The 21,625-nt window shown below is 42.4% G+C and overlaps 2 protein-coding genes across 2 annotated transcripts in view; one reads left to right on the top strand and one right to left on the bottom strand.

The window, feature by feature from the left end:
• LOC145344122 (metalloproteinase inhibitor 3) overlaps nt 1–9,171 on the bottom strand; it is a 33,599-nt gene extending 24,428 nt beyond the window's left edge. Inside the window, exon 1 of the mRNA XM_080190984.1 lies at nt 8,859–9,171. Coding sequence (XP_080047110.1) covers nt 8,859–8,988 — 130 coding nt within the window. The 5' untranslated portion in view covers nt 8,989–9,171. The remainder of the gene's footprint in view (nt 1–8,858) is intronic.
• Nucleotides 1–21,625, top strand: part of syn3 (synapsin III) — a 256,167-nt gene that overhangs the window by 179,446 nt on the left and 55,096 nt on the right. The window lies entirely within an intron of this gene.

A 21,625-nucleotide genomic window follows, 5' to 3' on the forward strand; every position in this document is an offset into this window, starting at 1 on the left:
CAACATAATTTTTAGTCACTATCAGGATTTCATAAAAGGCCCAGCACAAGGACAGATTTGTGTGCAGGATAGTACAGGGCTGCAGAACACATGTACTACGTCCATGCGAGTTGGAAGCCTTCAAACTTGCAAGCCCGCTGCACCATTTGCTAAAATCATGGCTGATCTGATCAGCCTCAACTCAACTTTCCTGTCTGTCCCTTATATCCTTTGACTCCCAGGTTAATCAAGAATCTATCTACTCAGCTTAAAAATATTCAGAGACCCAGCCTTCACTGCTTCTGGGGAAGAGAATTCCAGACTTGCAACCTTCTCAAGACCAAAGGACATGGAAATAGCACGAGAAAGTGGTGTTGCTGGAAATGATCAGCCATAATTTATTTGAATGGCAGGGCAGGCTCGATGGGCTGAATGGCCTCCTCCTGTTCCTTTGTTTCTATGTTTTGGGAGAAAATATCTCTCCACATCTCAGTCTTAAATGGAAGACTCCTCATTTTTAAACAGCGCCCCCTATTTCTTGTATCTCATATAACGGGAAAGATTTTCCAGGCATCCACCCTGTCAAGCCCCTTCAGAATCTTCTATGTTTCAATAAGATCACCTTTTATTCATCTAAACTCCAATGGAAATAAGCCCAATCTGTTCAATCTTTCTTCGTAAGGTAACCCCTTCAAAGCAGGAATCAGTCAAATGAACCTTCTTTGAGCTTCTTTTAATACAAGAGACAAAGTTTGTGCATGGTTTTCCAGACGTGGTCTCATCAATGCCCTGTACAAAAAAAACTTTCCTACTTTTATATTTCATTCTCTTTGCAATAAAAGCCCCCTTTGTCTTCCTAATCATTTGCTATTCACATACCAGGATACCCAGATCCCTCTATATCACTGAATTCTGCAATTTCTCTTCATTTAAATTGTAGGCTGCTTTTCCATTCTTCCTGTCAAAGTGAGCAAGTTCACATTTTCCCACTTAATCTCCATCTGCCAAATCTTTGCCCACTCACTTACAGACTCCTTACATCCTCTTCAGAATTTACTTTCCCACTTATCTCTGTGTCAATAGCAAATTGAACAACCATACAATCTGTTCTTTCATCCAGTTCATTAAAGCAAATTGTAAATAGTTGAAGCTCCAACATTAATCCCTGTGGCACTCCACTGGTTTTCCATCCTGAAAATGAACTATTTATCCTTCCCTATGTTCTCTGCTTGCTGTTAGCTAACCAATCCTCTGTCCCAGTGGTTCCCAATCTTTTCCATGTTATGGCACACCTCTATACTATAAAAGCAGTTTGAGGCACATGTCCTATTTTCTTTGTCTTTTTCCCCTCACTCAAAATTCATTTTTACCTTTTCCCTATCTGCTTTCCTGTTTCTTTTTAACCTCACCCTGTCTCCCCCCTTTATACCAGGTCTTTGCGCCATTTTTGAGTTTTCGGTTTTTGTTCATGGGACCTTTGTCTTCAGCTCCAAGTTCCATTGGTCATGTTCATGGGTCTGACCAACATTAAAAAAATCTAGTCTGTGCATGTGCGGCTCTTTGCCAGCCAGTACATGCATGGAAGGCCAAGATTTGTCAGGTCTTGGAGATGCCAATCACAGAGCTAAAGGCAAAGTTTAGTTTTAATTTAATTACATGAATGTTGAATCATTTTGAATCTTTCTTCATGGCAAACTTGGGAAGTCTTCACGCACACGGTTGGGAATCTCTGTTCTATCCATATTAATGCTTCCCCCCACACTACAAGCTCTTACATCACCAAGAACTGAAATCAGCACATAATGCAGGACTATTGCATTTTGGTGTTCAGCTTATGGGTGAAATGAAATTCACCAGCAAGTGCAGTTGGATGACATACAGCAACTCCACCTTCCTCAGAACACGTTCTCCCTCAGGCTGTGATCACAAAATGGAGTCAAATAAGGGATGCTGTTTGGCCCATCTTACTTCAGAATTTTTTAAAAATTTATAATTCAGAGACTATTTCCTCGGGTGGATGTAGCTGTTACTAGGGGACACAACTATGTGGTTCATGGTGGAAAATAGGAGGGATGTCCAAGCTAGATTCTTCACTCAGAGAGTGGTTGGGGCATGGAACGCACTGCCTGCTGTGATATGGAGTCGGACACTTTAGGAGCTTTCAAGCGGTTCTTGGATAGGCACATGGAGCACACCAGAATGATAGGGAGTGGGATAGCTTGATCTTGGATTTGGACGTAGCTCGGCACAACATCGAGGGCCGAAGGGCCTGTACTGTTCTATGTTCTATGTTCCTTAACTAACTGTCTCATGAGTGAGCTAAAGTATTCACCTGCACTACATATTCAAAAAGAATATGACATTTCAAAGATCTTCCTCACTTCTCTCTATGCACCAATTACTTAACTCCATTACCTGTTTCCTGGTAGTTTTCACTGAACTTCTTTTACAATGTTTCAATTTTTGAAGGTCTGATTAATGCATCGGAGTTGGAATGAAGCAATTATTCCCATTTTCAACAATGTTACTTTAACCTGAGACAGAGTTCCTACATCTGAGTAGTTGTCATGAACTCAATGGGCCGAAGGGCCTCTTCTGCACTGAAACACTGAATGTATTCAAGAGGTAGCTAGATATAGCACTTTGGGCGAATGGGATCAAAGGTTACGGGGAGAAAGCAGGATTAAGCTATTGAGTTGGACGGTCAGCCATGACCGTAATGAATGGCGGAGCAGGCTCAAAGGGCCAAGTGGCTTCTGCCTGCTCTTCTATGTATGATTCTAACTGTTGTGTGGACAAAACGTCACGCTCAGCAGCATTCTTCGTCAATAAGAAAAAATTCTGCTGTGTTAGAGATGTAATCCTATTGATGTAGCAGTCCATCATTGGAATAAGAAGTCGATTTAGTAAAGTAAACTTAGGTCGATGGACAACAATCTTCTGAAATCCAAAACTAAAATAACGGATTTAATGTTATCCAGCTCTGGTCTGCCTCCTTCAGTTCCTGTCTCTTGTGAAGTGGCTCTGATTTTGATTTTCTTTGATCTCTGATTGCTGGTTTCTTTTTGCTTGATCCTAGTCTTTTCTCCCATTATTCAGTTCTTATTCATTTTGCCTGCTGATCGATCTCAGGTTCACTCTGGAGATTTGATTACCCGAGTCGTGGGCCAGGAGAGGTAGCTTTTCAAAGCTGCTACCATAGAATGTACGTGGCATATAGCTGATTAGAGATTTTTTTGTAAAAAAAGAACTAACTCCAGCTTTCCTCACTTTCAGTCATATTGCGTACTCCAACCTTCAAACAATAAGTATTATTTTGAATGAAATGACATGGATTATTCTAACACTTTGGGCTTCTGCCAATGGGAACATGAACTAACACCAAAGGGTGATTGGAAAACTACTTTAAAAACTTTTTAAAGTGACATCGTCATTTGACTTGGAAATCCACAACCTCCGACGAAGCCAATTAATCTTGTTTGGCAATACTGAACTAGAAGAAATTCTGAGTTAGACATTAGTTTCTGAGCTTACTGTAACAGTTGGTTCGCTCTCCAGCCTTTCTTGTTGAACCGCAATGGTTTCACTTGTTATTTTGTTAAGAATATTCAGCAATTTTATTTATATTTTGCCTTGGAAAGAGGGATTCGATATGTGCAATGGAATTTTTTTGCTAATATTTTGATGTGAAACACAGCTAGAATAACAATGTGGAGTCGGAGTGTTTGTATATCACAAGAGAGCATGGGGTGCACCTGTAACACAGAGGGTAAGACAAGCCAAATCATGTTCCCAGGCAATAATGTGTTGCAAATGTGATGCGTAACAGTAATATACGACGTTGAGGAATATTGTAAATTATGAGAACACAGCTTGAATTTGTTAATGCCATCTTAACTCTTGAGTGGTGTTGCAGCTATGAAATGCACTCAACCTCTGGTGTTCCATGCGAAATGTTTTCAGAATTATTTCCTAGAAGCGATCAGCTTTGCAAATAATACAATGGATTATGAATTGTAGTGTGCAAGACAACATGAAACATACAAAGTTTGTGGTGCATACTTCTCCCTTGTGACAGCCATTAATTTATAAATCCTGTACGCGAATCTAAATGGGCATGAAAAGAATTCAGTCAGATACCTCCTGATTTTGCTTTCTGGAGCAGAGAAATGGACAGTCAAATGTCGACTTTCACAGCAAATATAATTAAGATGTTTTGAAATTGATGACTCTTGGTCATTGTGTAGAAGCTCTGAACAGTTACATAACAGTTAAAGCAGACTATTGTATGGCTTGCCAAATCTTGTCATGCTTGCCTACCTGTCTGTCTGTCTGTCTGTCTTTATGTAGGAGTACAAAATACATGCTCCAAACTCTTAGCCATCAAATCCTGCAATCTGCCACAAGCTGTTTTTTTCTGTCCACAAACCCGTCTAATCCATTCCCTCCCCCTGAGCCTTCACAGATTTCATCCACGGGTAAGTTAGTGGGAGTTTAGGAGCCTGACCTACTTTAATGCTGATAGGGGTCATTTAAATTGTTTTAGTTTCCTGGGTGGGATATGGGGCATTTGTAGACTGTTAACATCAACAGCAGAACTGGGAGGTCTGTGGGAGAAATACTTTCACGCTTTTCTGTAACTGCTGCATAATTTATCACTGAACAGCTTGATCTTTTCTTAACTTTTTATCCTTGTTCATGAGTTTGTGCCATGGGAGGTTTGAATGTAAAATGTTAAGGGGCAGCAGACTGATATTGAATAAACAAACATCACAAATAATATGTTACTACGATTGTTAACCATTTGGTAACATAAACTTAGATTCCATTTTGAAAAGGGGCCCTTTGTATGACTGGATTTATATTTTGAAGTCTTACTTTGTCTGTTCCCTCTGAGCACAGACTGTACACAGAAGGGCATAAATATCCAATGCACGTGTAATTTATTTCCTGCTCTTTGGAAATGTCTCTACGACTAACTGAATTAAAAAAAAATAAATGGAGCATCAACTCATGACTTTGAGGGTATTAAGACTTGTGTCTCAAGTCCGCAAGTTCATAGAGAGCTTAGATCAGCTACACTGCTGCAGCTGCTCAGGCAGTCAGCAAAGGCCAATGCTTCCCAGTGATAGGTGGAGAACCTCAGTGGTCACAGTGTCTCCAGGAGAACCTGTATCCATGATAATACCTTTCCACTTCTGCCATCAACAAGGAAGTATTGTGACTTTGCTATACCATTCGTCTATACCCCACACACCCCAGACATTCTTTCTTCCACCTTCTTTCATTAGGAAAAGGATACATAAGTCTGAGGTCATGTACTAGCCAACTCAAGAACAGTTTCTGCCCCGCTGCCGTCAGACTTTTGGATAGGCCCACCTCGCATTAAGTTGATCTTTCTCTACATCTTAGCTTTGACTGTAACACTACATTCTGCAATCTCTCCTTTCCTTCTCCGTGAATGGTATGCCAAAAAGTAATGGACAAAATGTATTCAAATAATTTGAAAAGAATTGTTCCTGTTTTGAGAAAGAAAGGGACAAGAAGAATTGTCATTCATCACAATGACTTTATCACCAGATCAAATAACAATGTGCGGTGATCTTTCTAAGAAAGTTTTACATTACTGAAGATCCCTCAACACTGTACTGTTCTCATCAACAGCAGAGAAAAATTCCTCTCATCAATGAGTTCCAGTTTTAATTTGGGATGAATAGTGTTCATGATGTTATGGGAGGGTAACACCTTGTGTTAAAAGTCTCAGCCCATTTTAATTTCTGGGCCTCATTTACATTTCTTTGCACGCTGCCCGATCAGGGAATGAATGGTGCAAGAATCAAAGGGTAGGAATGGGAGATTGGCAGAGGGCTGATGATGGGATAGCATGACACACAAAAACCATGTTTTTTTATATTCATTCGTGGGACTTGGGCATCGCTGGCTGCCCAGCATTTATTGTCCATCCCTATATGCCCTTGTCAAGAGGCAGTTAAGAGTCAATTATATTGCTGTCACATGTGGGTCAGACCAGGAAAGGACAGCAGATTTCCTTCACTAAAGGACATTAGTGAACCAGATGGGTTTTTCCAACAACCAACAATGGTTTCATGGTCATCAGCAGATTTGTAGTTCCAGATATTGCTCAGATTCCATCTGAGCCACAGTATTAAACTATCAGAGTGTCTTTTTCATCAGAACCAGGTCTATAAATTAGGGTCTTTCACAATTCTCAATGATGGGAATAAGCTTCCTGAGCTTTGCTCCATCACTCAATGCTGCAAGTTCAGCAGGTAATAGGGAAGGAAAATGGATTGTTAGCCTTTATTTCAAGGGAAATGGGGTATAAAAATAGGCACGTCTTGCTAAAACACTTGGAATACTGTGATCAGTATTGGTCCCCTTATCTAAGGAAAGATGTTCTGGGATTGGATACAATCTAGAGAAGGTTCACTAGGTTGATCCCGGGTATGGAGGGATTTTCTTATGAGGAATGGTTGAGTAGGTTGGGCCTGTAGTCATTGGAGTTTAGAAGAATGAGAGGTGACCTTATTGAGAGGTTGAGAGGCTGTTTCCCCTTGTGGGAGAGTCGAGGCCCAGAAGGCAGAATCTCAGAGTACGGGGTCACCCATTTAAGACAAGGAGGAGGAGAAATTTCTTTTCTCAGAGGGTAATGAATCTGAAGAATTCTTTACCACAGAGTGCTGCAGAAACTGAATGATTAAGTATGTTCAAGGCTGAGATAGACAGGTTTTTAATCAGTACGGGAATCAAGGTTATGGGGATAAAGCAGAAATGTGGAGTTGAGGATTATCAGATCAATCATGGCCGGAATTCTCTCATGTCATATGCCTCACCACCTCTGCCAGTGAGCGCAGAGAATTTGGTGCACGACCAGATCTCCATTCACAGCAGTGGGACTGGAGAATCCCAGTCACGGGTGAGGTTGGGGAAATCCGGCCATTATCTCATTGAATACTCAATACCCAGCATACTCAATGGACCGAATGGCCTACTTCTGCTCCTACATCTGGTGGTCTTATGCTGGGGATGGTGAGATTTAACAATCCATATAAAAATATATCCAATGTTTTGTAGCAGCTGTTGGAACATTACAACATGGAGCCATTGGGTGAAGGAATAGGTGCAGGTTTCCTTTAAGTTCCCATTCTCAGATTTTGTTTTTGGTATGAAAAATTGAATGCAGGTCAGCTGCTTTCCCGCAGTTAAAAAGAGAAACAAAAAATGGCCACGAAAGAAGTCTTGAGGCTACTCCAAAGGACAGAATTAATGGAAGTTTATGAGCAGCTCTCTGAGTTTTATCAGATGTGTGACAAGATAAAGCTAAACAGGATGAGAAAGAATATACTACAGTTTAATATTTTTGAAATATTTGATTTTCTCGATCGCTGGACTAGGAGGAAAAACCTGAATTTACACAGTGTTCTACCATACCCCCAGAACCTGTGACTCACCTCAAAAGTGGAATCACTTTGTAAGCTAATATTTTGTAAGCCAGTTTGCAAACTGTGAGATCCCAGGAACTGCAAATGAGATGATTGGTCAGTTAATATTGTTTTAGGGGTGTTCAAGGAAGGAATGTTGGATAGATACCAGGAGAACTCCCTGCCGTCCGTCACATAGGGCCAAGCTCTGTAACATCTGCCACAACCACCGGAACAGACAGATTAACTAATTGTCTTCCTGCATTTTGAACAACAAAGGGGAGACTTAAGCACTGGCAATTGGAACTTCTCTGTATCGTATCATGTCGGAATCACTTGTGTATTTTGGAAGTTAAGTAGCTCTTAACCCTGCGCCTGATTCTTCTAGACTTAAAGAACTGTTGTTTCAGTTGGAACTAAATTCCAATACCCCTCTCTCCTCTTGAACAGACTGTTGATATTTTACTAAATTCAGATTTGGATCTTTTTTTCTGATTTATATATCTGTACCTTTCTTGTTCTGCTTCATACTCAAGTAAAACCCGTACAATGAATATTAGATACTTGGCTTGCAAACCTGACAGGAAGACGGTAATGAAGGGAGAACAATACGAGTTTTTACTTTTTTGAAAAACTGCTTCAGTGTGTGGCACGGTGCTGCTTCTGAATGTTCAGTCCTTACTGAAGTATGTTTGCTTGCTTTCTAAAGCTTTTAATTTGACACAGAACAGGAAAGAGGTGCGCAATTACATTGTCAACATGAGGCCATTGAGCCAATTAGAGAAATTGCTTGTATGTTGAGCATAATTGTTCCAGAACATTCCACTCTACTGAATCCCAATGTGCAAGCAAGGAAATCCTTTAACCCTTGAACCATGTTAAAGAGAATTTGTTTACCTGTTTGGCGCAGAGGTTGTTAGAGTGACTGCTTTGGAGTGGTAGATGTTTAAGATGGTGCAGCTGTAAAGTTGCTGAGCGTTTGAAGTATTAAACTCAAATTTTACATGTTAAGCTGACACAAGAGAAATCTCACAACACATGATCGGGTAAGGAACAGTAAAATTAACCTTTTTTGCTTTACTTCTAACATCAGCCTATTCAGGAGTGCTGTATGTTTTATCTATCTGGGATTAAATGCTGAACATTTTATAACAGTTATAATTTATCTAAGAAAACTACAGCTTGAGGGCTGCTTATTTGAAACAGGAAACATTAATAAAGGTAGAATATAATAACAAAAAAGAAAAAAAAGGACAAAAGTTAAGTTGACCTGACCAACATAAAACTGCCATGGGATGCTAATGCTTCTCTGAGGTGCTGGTTAAAAAAAAGTCATTCCTGTTAAAATGAGGTTTTCTTAAGATCGCCTACCGTGCAATTGCTCTCCACTCCCAACACTCACCGTCACCCCGCAAGTCAATAAGAGATGCTCCTTACCTATGTCAGAGTTGCAGAAAGCGTCCTGGGGATGGTTTGGCATGCAAGTGCATGCCTCCGATAGCTCATTGAGTTGCATGCTGCTGAAAGCCAGCAGCAAGCTCAAAGCTGCTGTGATAGAAATCGCCATTCTCACTGAAAAGCTCTTTTTTAAAAAACTGAGAAGGAGGTGTTTTGACAAATCAAAAGTTTGGGGAAACCAAACAGAAATAAAGAAAACTATGCTACTTTGTTCTAATGTTTCAGGGAATTTTTAGAGATGTCTGTTCTTTCTCTTCTCTCTCTCTCTCTCTCTCCTGCTGAATGAGAGAATATAACTACCTACCATGTATTAGACAAGTGACATAATAGCTCTGCCCACCCCTTCGACGTAGCAGCCAATTAACAAGTAGCAGACGGCTGTGATGTCAAAAATGGAGTGAGTGATAGGAGTGGGAATCTGGGCTGGAGAAGGGATGTTAATGATCCGGGATAAACAGCTGCCTTGTTAGGAGCAAAGGAGGGAAAGAAAATAATTACCCTGTATTAGTGAAAGCTAAAGATCTGTAGGAAGCCAGCTCAAGTGCAAGAGAAGAATGTGTTAAATGCTAAACTAAATGGTTAATAAATTAAGCATAAAACCCCTGGCATTGAAAGCAGCCCCGACGTTGTTCCACCATCTATTGCACCAACCCACCCACATGCCCCCACCGCCCCCATAACTCCTTTTCAGTTCAGCGGATTGTGATTAACCTGAGGAATTTGGGACATCATTGTGTACATGACAAAGCTGAGGGTGGGAAAGCAAGGTGGGGAGCATTCCATTCCTCTTTAACTCCTGTGTCAGCCAGCAAAGTTAACAGGGATCAGAAAGAATGAGATTAAATATTTGCAAATTTGAGGAGTGGGTGATGATTAATCCCCACTGAGACATCTGTCCCACAGAAAGCAGAGTGTGAGAATGTTAGCTGGAACTTTGTTAGTCTGTTTCAAGCATTTGGTGGGGGTGGGAAGTAAAGCAGTTCATTAGAAAAAGGTGGTATGCACACATTTCTGGAGGTTAATACATTTAGACAGTCAATTTCCCACCGGTGTGTCATTGTCCACAAAGTCTGTATGTCCTCTAAGAGCGACATGACTATAGAGTTTCCTTGGCCCAGTTTTCTCCACAGGATTGAAAATAGTGAGCCCACACATCCAAATTTTGTCAGGTTTTTTTTTTGTTTTGCTTTTGGTAACAAATTGCAAAAAAAGCTGACTATTATCACACAAATCATGATTGCTTGATACAATGGAATGTTGCTTACTTTACAATTGATTATAGTGTTTCCCACGTTCAGTTTCGCAAATATGTATTTTTTCAAACATTTGCAGGTTACAGTGGAAGTATTATCTTTATACAATACTATTATTCGACATTCTTTGCTAGTTATTTGGCCATGGTGTTGCACAAGGAGGGTCGAGGCCAACTATGGTTATATGGAGCAGAGTTAAGGGGACAGGGCTAATTGGAAGTAATTCAAGCCCTTCCTGAACTGACACATTCTGCCTTTATTTTTATAGTTCCATTATAAGTTCACATCTGCATTTATAATGGAAAAGCCAAGGTTAACTCATAACACTGTATTTACGTCTTTCTGCCAAGGCTGGTATTGCACTGTCTCTACAGGGGAAGGCCAAAACTACAGATTGCAAGATTTCAGAAGGACAAGTTTACATAAGCAAGTTTGCATGATAAATGTACACATGCTGGGCAGAATTCTCCCATTTTGAGACGAAGACCAAAATGTCTCATCCTGTCCCACCAGCATGATCTTCCCGTCTCGTCAACGGCAGACATCCTCCCTCTCTCTCAGCCCACATGTTCCCCAGCAGAGGGGGAGAAGATCCTGCCACAAGCTAAAGATGCACGAACTGCTGGATTTAATGGAATGGAGAGCTCTGCGGTATTCTGAGAAGGTTACGTAGAATAGGAGGAGCAAAGCCTGGAAAGGATTTCAACACAGGTTTGAGATATTGGAGGACCCGCAGCCAATGTAGGTCAGGGAGCACAGGAATGAAGTGGAACTGCATGCTGGATAGCAGAGGGACCAGCAAATATCTGAGGGATCTGAAGCTAAGAGAGGGTGTTGAATGACTTGAGGACCAGAGCAACATTGGAATAATTGGGTATGAAGGTAATAGTGACCTTGATGAGGTGTTAGAATCCAGGCAGGAAGCAACTTGGAGTGGCGGTGATCCTCATAATCCATTCCTGAAGAATGCCTTTGACACACTAATGATGAGATGGTATTCACTCTCATGTATTTTGCAAATTGCCAACTCATCCTCAACAAGCTTCTTCCTCTGTAGATCTACCAACAATTAGTATTAAAACACCACAAACTTTCTTTCTATGAACAAGTCAGTCAATTCCAGAGCTGTTGGCAGGAGCAAATCAGCAGACTACTCTCTCATGTGATAAAACTAGAAAATACTCAGCAGGTCAGGTATAATCAGTGAAGGAGAAACAGAGTTCAATATTTCAACTTGATGGCCTTCATCAAAGTGGGAAAAAAGTTAGAGAGGTAACAAATTTTAAGCAAGTACAAAATGGGAAAAAGAATAAAAAAGGGCCAGAATTCTCCCATCCCAATTGCCACTGGAATTTTAGCTGGCAGGTTGCAGAAACCCTATTGAAGAATTTCCGGCCTTTAGACCAGTGCAGCTGGAGAATTCCGCCCAAGTTATGTGATAAAGTGAAAGGCACGAGAAATTAAATGACAAAAAAAGGAGATAATAATGGGACAATAAAAGAAAAGCAAGGTGGGTCCAATAAGGGGTATATGGCAATATTAAAATCATCACCTCCAGCTGCTATCCAGAAGTACTGGTTATGGTTTCAAATTGTTGAACCCCATGTTGAGTTTGGAAGGCTCACAAGTGCTTAGTTGAAAGATATGGTAGCTGCTGGAATTTAAATTCAATTAATAAAATCTGGAATTGAAATCATAGAATCCCTACAGTACAGAAATAGGTCATTTGGTCCATAAAGCCTGCACTGACAACAATCCCACCCAAGCTCAATACCTATAACCCCAAATATTTACTCTGCTAATCCCCCCGACACTAAGGGCCAGATTTTAGCATTTGGATGCTAAGTGCCGGATGTGGACGTAAAACGGATCCGAGCCCGGAATCCCCGTTCCAGTTTGCCCAGATGCTTTTTGACGGCTCTAGTCCGGTCTGCGCTGTGGTTCAGGCTTAGCGCTGCCAGAATGATCGGAGCTCTGAACTGTGCATGCGCAGTTCGAAAAATCTGAAACAACACACCTGGGCGCGAAAGACAAAATAGAGAGAGCTGGGGTCAGGGGGAGGGAGGCAGATGAGCCGCGATCGGACCCCCCTGGGAGGCAGCCCCCCACCCCGTCCCAGGAGGAAGCCTCACCTCCTGCAATCAGACAGCCCCAGGAGGCAGGCCATCCCCCGTGATCAGACCTCCCCCTCGGCAGAGCACACCCCCAACCTACCTGGATTGCTGCTCTCCCTCCACCATCCTTCTGACTTGCACTCGTTGAGATGCTGTGTTGGACTAGGGTGAACACAGTAAAGCCAGGTTAAAGTCCTGTTGGAGTGGTGTTGTGAGACTTACTGCACTCATTGGAGAGCCTGCAGCACCTTTCTGGCCTTTCACTGGCGTCTGCCGGAGGAGGGGAGTGGTTCAGATGGATCTCTGGCTGAGGGGGGGGGAAGGGAGAGCTCAGATGGATCTCTTGTTGGGGAGGGGATGGTGGAGGATGGGGGGAGGATGGACTTGGGAGAATCTCCACCAACTCCCAACCAGAGATCTATCCGAGCCCGCCCCCCTCCCCAACCAGAGATCCATCTAAGCCCGTCCTGCTCCTCCGGTAGACACCAGCGAAAGGCCAGCAAGGTGCTGCAGGCTGTCCAATGAGTGCAGTAAGAAGTCTCACAACACCACTCCAACAGGACTTTAACCTGGTGTTGTGAGACTTTTTACTGTGTTTACCCCAGTCCCAAGTCAACATCTCCACATCAACGAGTGCAGGTCAGAAGGATGGTGGAGGGGAGCAGCAATCCAGTTGGGGGTGTGCTCTGCCGAAGGGCAGCCCTGCTCCCGGGGGGGACGGTCTTATCATGGGATGGGGGCGTCTGCCTCCGGGGGTGGGGGGGGAGGTCTGCCGGGGTGGTTAGCGGGGGGGCCTGCAAAGGGTGTTCAAGGAGGATGGTCTTCGGAAGCTCCCCTGCAGAATAGGAATCCGCTTCGGATTTTTATTCTGCGGGTTGGTAACAGCACGGATCCGAATTGGATTCAAAGACAGTAAAATGGGATTTAGCGGTCAAGTTGGGCATGTGGTCCATTAAGTCAATTTAACTGCATGCTAATACATTTAAATCGTCGCACCGGTGTCGGTAAAGGCGCAATCTGCTCGGTTTCGGGTGCAGATCACATTACAGGCCTGATGCCTGGATTTACCGCGATTTGGGCATGAGTTTTTGGTAAAATCGGGCCCTAAGAGGCAATTTAGCATGGCTAATCCATTTACCCTCTCCATCTTTGGAGCTTGCAAGGAAACCAGAGCACCTGGAAGAAAACCTATGCAATGGAGAATGATAATCATAAATTACCATCTCGATTGTCATTAAAAAAAATCCATCTTGTTCACAAATGCCCGTTCAGGAAGAAAATTTGCCATCCTTATGTAGTCTGGCCTACATGTGACTCCAGAGCCACAGCAATGTGACTTAACTGCCCCTCAGAAATAGGTTAGCAAGCCAGTCTATTCAAGGGCAATTAGGGATGGGCAACAAATGCTTGTTTTACCCACAACCCATGAAAGAATAATTTTTTAAAAACAGAGCACTGTCATCCAGGATGACATAGGACACTTCCAATGGCAATTCTGTGGTTTGTTTTTCTGACATTTACCACTTGACTCAATGGAAAGAACATGACTTGGCATTTGGGTCCATTATTCATATTTCCCAATGCACCACTTCAGGCTAATGCTTGTTGTTTTAGTAATATGTCCACCCTCTGTTAGAAAATTCTGAGACATACCATTAATGAAAAAGATGCAGTTGGTGTTTTAAATAGCTTTTTCTTGAAATCATCACAGGGTCATTACATCATCCCTCCTAAACTGCCCTTAATAGCTCATTGTTCTCCGTGGTTAAAAACATAGATCCTGCCCCTTTATAAAAATCACAGAGCCTCTTGGTCTCTTGTTGAGATTGCACAGTGTGTTTAGGATGTGTCTGTTTCCATAGTTACTGGTTGCAAATCCAGCATCTCTCGTTACAATGTCAATTAAGTATTAGACAAAATGGATGGAGAATGGTGCATGTGGAGAGGGGTGGGGGAGAATGAGAGCTGTGTGTTATGTGGAATTCTTCTGGCACTGGCTTTAGAGAGAACCCACTCGTGTGTGCATGTTAATGATATTACTCAACTTGCTTTTCTTTCATGGAGAGAGAGAGAGAGAGAGAGAAGCTAAGGCCCCTAATTAAGGAACACACATCCTCAGTCAAACTTCATTTGCCTGAGTCTAAGCATGCATCATTAATTTGTATGAACTAATTACTGTAGGCCAACACTGCACAAAGAAATTGGGACTCTCTCTTTTCTGGGATGAATGTTGCTCCTCATTTGCGAGGAAGATGGTGCAGTTGGATCAGTTTGGAGCAGCTAGCAATAGTTCAAATCATGAGTAAATTATTTTTTAATTGTATTAATTCCTGCTGCCGACTTCCCAAGTAATGCACCAATTGCCCTTGGGAAGCTGCCAGGTAACAGACTTTCAAACGTCCATTGGTGGTGCTCTGGGCTGCTCTGTACAAGATGCATTCAAGCGGCTTGAAGAAGAGCTCTCCCTCTGCCAATCATCTTTAAGAGGGGCACTGGAATTCACTTGTCATTTGCTGACCAAAGCATGCAGCGACTGGGGTCGTATACCACTATCTATGAAGCATACCTGGATTCATGTCCTGCCTGCACCTACTTTGCCTTCTTAAAGTTTTCCGAAGATCGGATTCTCCAAACTGGACAGCAGAACACTTGGTACTGACAGTGAAATTTTTTATTTGTGGTTCATGTCTGCAACTTCTCACATGTTTGAGGAGAAAAGAAGAACTCACATTTACACAGCTCCTCGTTTGATCTCAAAATGTTGCAAAAAGCCTTAGCAGTTGATGTACCTGTCCTCTAATGCTTTGTGCTTTCTGTCCTCAGATCTTTAACTCTCTCTGCCGCTTCATGGTGCCTGAATTCACAAGATTTAGAAAGCACACTGATCTAACAGCTGATTCTGTATTAAAGTCTTGTAGCAGAAAGGTGCATGAGCAGGGCTGATCTGGTCCTACACCAGCATCTCCACATCATGCCTCCCCTTGTGTAATGGGGTTACATGGACAGAATTCCTCTTGCCTCACCTGTCGTGACCTATAATTCAGCTCAGGAGATATGACCCCATGGCTCCAGTATTCGGCGAGAATAGAAAAGGAACCACATGGTTCAGACAGGCTGAAGCAATGGACTGAAGGGCTACTTTATCTAGAGGCTAACTAACCAAAATGGGGGTTCCTGGGATACGTACCGTCCAGAAGGATCAAGTAACTTGAGGGATGCAACAATAGTGGATCAGGCAGGAAAAACTACATGGAAAACATGATAGAAACAGATTACTGTGGACGCTAGAATCTGAAACAGAAACAAAAAGTGCTGGAAAATCTAACAGGCTTGACAGCAACTGTGGAGAGAGAACAGAGATAGCAGCGAGAATTTTACCAGCATGCCCGTCCCAATTCCAGGGGCAGGCTAGGCTCGAGGATGGCATTCTCTGGTGGCCTTGGACAGGATTGTGCAAACCTCGGGCAGACGTGCTGATAAAATTCCGCCCACCGAGTCTGGATGACTATTTAGCTGAACGTCCTGGATGGTGGACAAGGAGTGAGGAGCTTGGATTAGGTGAATGGTGTGGGACAGTGAGGAAAATGAGAAAGGACAGCTCAAGTTTCACTAATGGGTTGGGCATTGAGTTCCAGCTGAGGAAACATTCAAAAATGGTGGAAAGGGCCTCAGATTGGGTATATAGGGGATCTAACAATGGTAGCCAGAAAGGTTTTAAGAAGCGAGCAGGTCAGTTACAGTGAGACTGGATGACAGTATAATGGATAAAGCAATACCATCCCAACAAAATAATGGAAGGAGTCCTTGTGACCAAGACATTTTTGTAGCAGCCAGCAAATTAGGAGATAAGGCCATATGGGAGACTAAACAGAAAGAGTCAGAGAGTTGGTGAGAGCCTGGCATGTATTCAGAGGGTTCAGATAGAGGTCAGTCAACATTATCTCAGATGAATCTACACAGAAAAGGGGCTTAGTCACCCCCATTCTGGCACATCCTCTCACTGTCTCTTAAACTACTGTTAGAATCATAGAATCATACAGTGCAAAAGAAGCCCATTGGCCCATCAAGTCTGCACCGACACATTAGAAATACCTGAACTCCCACCTAATTTCATCTGCCAGCACTTAGCCATAGCGCTGAATGTTATGGTGTGCCAAGTGCTCATCCAGGTACTTTTCAAAGGATGTGAGACAATCTGCCTCTACCACTCTCTCTGCCAATGCATTCCAGACTGTCACCACCCTGTTGGTAAAAATATTTTTCCTCACATCCCCTCTGAACTTCCTGGCCCTCACCTTGAACTTATGTCCCTTCGTGACTGACCTTTGCTAAGGGGAACAGCTTCTCCTTATCCACTCTGTCCATGTCCCTCATATTCTTGTACACCTCAATCGGGTCTCCCTCTCAGTCTTCAAACTTTGCTAAAACAGAAATAAAACCGAAGGATAATGCAAATGAGAATCCTTTGCTGCAAAAGTGAGATTTTTGTTCTTCTTTAGGGCAGCTGGCCACAGAAGGATGAGACCCTTTGGGGGCCCTTTCAGAGCAAGAAGCTCGGAATCCTTGCTGAACGCTGTCTGTTAATAGCTGTTGGTGCTCAGACTCTGATCAGCGCGAGTTGTTGGGCAGGATTCCAGGTCCCTTCACATACTCAGCAGCAATTTTGTATCAGAGAGTTCCATTTTAGGAAGAAAAAGGAAACAGGTTAGTGCTCCCAGAGAGAGAGAAAAAAACAAGTGAAGCATTTGTTTTCCCTCTGAACCTTAGGGTTTGGCTCGTCATGTTTGTGACCGACATTATTTCACTAAACAGGGCAGTTCGCAGTGCTGTTCAACCGCCAGGAGAATCGTGTGGGGAAAAATAATGCAATTGCTTAACCTGGGAACAATTACACAGAAAAGCAGCTTGTTGCCAGTCAGGATTTAATTAATCCAACACATGGCTGTAAGGTATGAAGCGCAGCACTCAGAACTATTTAGCTGCCTGATTTGCTGGCCAGAAAGCAAAGTATTGAAAAAAATGACAAGCTTTTGCACTTAATGAAGCTGTGATCTGAATTTAATTATTGACGAGGATATTTTTCCAGTGTCAGTCGAGGCAATTTAAAACAAAATCCAAAATATCTTTTGGCAAACTCGTGGCAGGGCAGAGAAACGATGTAATGGACTTTCCTCCATTATCGCACCTGAAACCAGCCAAGATAGTATCCAAGGTTTTAATGCCATCTTGCCCTGGCTTCAATTTTAATTCTCTATCCATCCAATGGCTGCCCCTTCCCACTGGTAGCATGTGAATGTAAGGGTGGTGAGGTAGGATAGCCTCCTATCTCATTTCCCTTCCAATATCCCTGTTACTGCCACCCCATGGGATTATTTGGTATAACATAATGATAAAACAGATTTGTAGTGATGGCCTAAAGCACACCAAAGAAGTCCAAGGACTTCTTCCCTTCAGTTGTCTCCCTGTTATTTACATACATTGGACTCATACTTTGCTGAGATTTGCAAGTCTGTACGTCCTACATGCTGTATACTTCCATTTCTGATGCAGTGCTGCTGCACTATGTGCGACATAAAGAGTATGTATCAACTGACCAGAGTTACTTCAATACCTCCCTCCTCTATGACCTGCACCTCTGAAAAGTACAAGCAGCAATCCCATTCGTTCATTTTCACCTCTTGAGTTCAAATCTAAGCTGCATACAATCCTGATTTGAACATGCATCAGTATTACTCATCAGGTCTTTGCTTGATAGATGTCCTGGAATTCTCATCATGGGAGTTCCATCACAACAAGGATTACGCGGATGCACAAGAATTCCTATGATCATCTTCAATATAAAACTACAAAAGGGCAATAAATGCTCCCATGTCAATTTCTCCACCTCTTGAGAAAATCTTATATTGCATGCGTTCCTCAATGATGGAGGCATTTAATGGAATGATAGCCTTTCACAAAAATGTAGTATGTCTCAAGCAATCAAATCTGTCCCTGTCTATATTAACGTAGAGTGAAAAGACTAATGTGTTGGACAAATACGCCGGAATTTTCCAGCACTGCTACCAGGGCTCTCCACGGTGGGCCTGACGAGCCATTGAAACCTCCGTTCACGTTGGTGGGACTGGAAGATTCCGCCGGATAAATGGCTGGAGAATTCCAGCCATGGTGTCAGGTGACTGAGCAAAATCTTTATCTGATACCGCAGCCAGGCGGTATGGTGAGCTATTTGTTCCTGGTTTATTTGTAACCCACAAGTCAAGTTCAGTGGCTTATTTGAACTTTTGACCTGGGAGCAGCTGGTTCTAGATAAATAGTCCAAATGCTGACACTAGTAAGATGTATTCAAAATGTGCCCCAGAAGTTTGATAATTTCATCTTTCCATCATCACCCTAGAGTTATTTTGTGACAAGCTATTTCCCTGAATAACTTTATTATTCTAACTGCTGTATATTTGCACAGCAGGCACTGACTGGAGATTTACAAGAACCCAAGAGTAGGGAAAACTAACAGGACCTGTCCCTCCAAATATGCATCTCATTCACACACACAACTCCAATGGATCACACCCTTTAATAGCAATTTATACTGATTGTTCTTCATTTACGAATTGTGGCAAGATATTTAAAGAAGTATTACATAATCTATAACAGATATACATTCCTCTAAGTCTCAAAAACCCTAACAAGAAACCGTGGCTAACTAAAGTTAAGATGGAGTCAAGATCCGGGGGAGATAGGAAGAAGTGTTATGCCTCACCACCAAACATCAAGCCATTGATTCCAGGACTGTCATTGACCTCATCGCCTCTGGGGACCTTCCCTCCACAGCGTCTAACCTCATAGTCCCCCAACCCCATACAACTTGCTTCTAACTCCTTCCCAAAACCCACAAACTGGACTGCCCTGGCTAATGAACAATGAGAAGCAGTAGAGCAAAGAAGCAAGAAGGACTGCTCTCTCTCTCTCTCTCATTTGCTGAAGGCAATTGTGTTTTAGCAGAGACAGTCATCAAGTGGGTAGAAACATCACAACTTCTTCAGATAACCCTGCGGAGACAACCAGGTCACCTCTTCCCATAGACAAGCCAATAAGTGTCCCCAACAGATTGCAAATCTGCCAAATTGTTACCAAACTCACTCAACTTAATGCAACGTACACCATCTATGCCTCACAGAATGATTTATATATATTTTCTAAACTTTTATATGGACTCACATTCTCCTCTCTGATCTGAATGTGTGGGTGTATATTGTGATTTTCTTATTTTTCCTCATGTTTTAGATACTAATAAACTCACTCTTTCTTTGAGTCAAGAAAGCCTGGTTAAATTGGTTCCTTATAAAAATACTTCTGGATTGGGAAAAGGTTTCCATGGGGAAAGGATTTTTGTGACCAACCAAGGGAATAGGAACAGAGGGGGAGCCAGTTTCTTTCTTATCATTTGTTCATAACACCAGGGACCTATTGGCCCACAGCTTTAACAATTTCCCTAGTATCATTTCCTTTATCTTTTCTATCAGTACTTTTTTTTATTTGTTCATGGGATATGGGTATCACTGGTGAGGCCAACATTTATTGCCCATCCCTAATTGCACTTGAGAGGTTGATGGTGAGCTGCCTTCTTGAACTGCTAAAGTCCATTTGTTGTAGGTATACCCACAGTGCTGCTGTTACAAAGTAAGTCCCATGATTTTGACTGCTGATTTTGACTGATTAAGACTGCTGCTCTATTATGAATGCCTGGCTGTGTTTCAAACGCTTCAGCTCAGCTCATGTGGTATTGTGAATCCAAGAAATATTGAAACTTTGTTGAGCCTATAATAATGAAAAATACCTGTTATATGGTTTCTTGTTTGTTTACAAACCTAATAGACACCTAACAGATCGCAATATTTTTCTCCTTGTATTTTTTAATGGCATATTCATGACAGCAAATTTAAATTAATGTTTCTTAGATTTTTAGAGGTTTAATGGTTTTCCAATGATTTTAAAATATTTCCCATTCCTATTGCATGATTCCTGAGAACTGTACATAAATTGTACTGGGTGATTAATTATAGAGGATGCATGGGGGCAGAGAAGTGCCAAGGAGGGAGTGAGGTGACAAGGGGAGGCATCGAGGCACAGAAGCATAGAGTAGCATACGGGATGTGAAGTGGCATGGATTGGCAAAGATAATGTGGGAAGGGGGCATGGAGTGGCATTGAGAGTGGGTAGAGGATTCAGGAGTGAAATGTGTGGCTCAGGGGGCCTTTTATGGCTGCTGAGCTGAGTTGTTGTAGAATTGAAGCAGAACTTCTAACTGGCCACCCGTCAGGTACCCCATCATGGCTGACAAAACGTTCTGTGAAGCCAACCCCTGCTTGAAATGACAACAATTCCTCAAAGTCACACATGGGTGTGGACACCTTGCGAGCCACGAAAATGTGCAGGTAAGCCTTCCCAAGCCCACAGAAAGTTCAGTTCCTCATCAATGTGAAAAGGCTGTTGCAATCCTTAAGCTTCTTTTCTGGTCTCTCCTGATGACAGTGTTGATGAATGCACTGCTTGATGTATTACTGAGGGTCACAAACCAGAAAGGTCCCACGTTCGCTCCCTGGTCTGTGTTGAGTTTTGTGATCACAGCTGGGGTAGCAGTTAGTCACAGCAATGAGTCCTAGTGCCTTTGGGATGGTTACACAATTAAAAACAACGGGAATTCCTATTCCTGAACACTAAGCAGTCACCCCTGTCAGAAAGGGCACTTATGTGGGTGTGGGTGTCAGATGAGGACAGGATTAGAGTTTTCTGTGCTGTCATTTGATCCTCCCTCGTAGTTGAATAGCCTTATTCTCCAGTGACACATTGAGGTTAACCACTTGGAGGAGATATCCAAGGATTGCTCCTTCTGTGGAAATGTGCCCAGTGTGACAGTATGTTCGGAGGAGCGGAGGAAATATTGAGAAGGAGTGTTAAAGTATACATTTTTCAGATTAATTACATCAGGCTTTATTTTTAAAAAGGTTACACCCATCATTCAGTGAGTGAATTAGGAAAGTCGACCTACAATTTAGGTGGGGAGGCTGAGTGTGGCCTATGAGTATTACATGGAAGAAAGAAACATAACTATGCGGTTTTGAAAAATAAATTACGAGTTCAACATATTTTTTAACTGCCTTTTTCAGAATTAGTGCCCAGGCTTACAACCATTGAGTTCCAAGAGCAGCATGTAATGTTAAGATGAGAAATGAAGTTCAGTCTTTCCAGCCTGTCACTGCAAGATGGTTTCCTGAATCCTTTCAGAGATCATTGCCCTTCAGTAACTATCAGAAAGCAGAGATAAAACAATTCAAACATTGTTTCTTTCAGAATTCAGTTGTCTCATGGAGGAAGGCATGGG

The sequence above is a fragment of the Carcharhinus amblyrhynchos genome, chromosome 6, assembly GCF_965287045.1.
Source record: "Carcharhinus amblyrhynchos chromosome 6, sCarAmb.v2.hapA, whole genome shotgun sequence".
Lineage (NCBI taxonomy): Eukaryota > Metazoa > Chordata > Chondrichthyes > Carcharhiniformes > Carcharhinidae > Carcharhinus > Carcharhinus amblyrhynchos.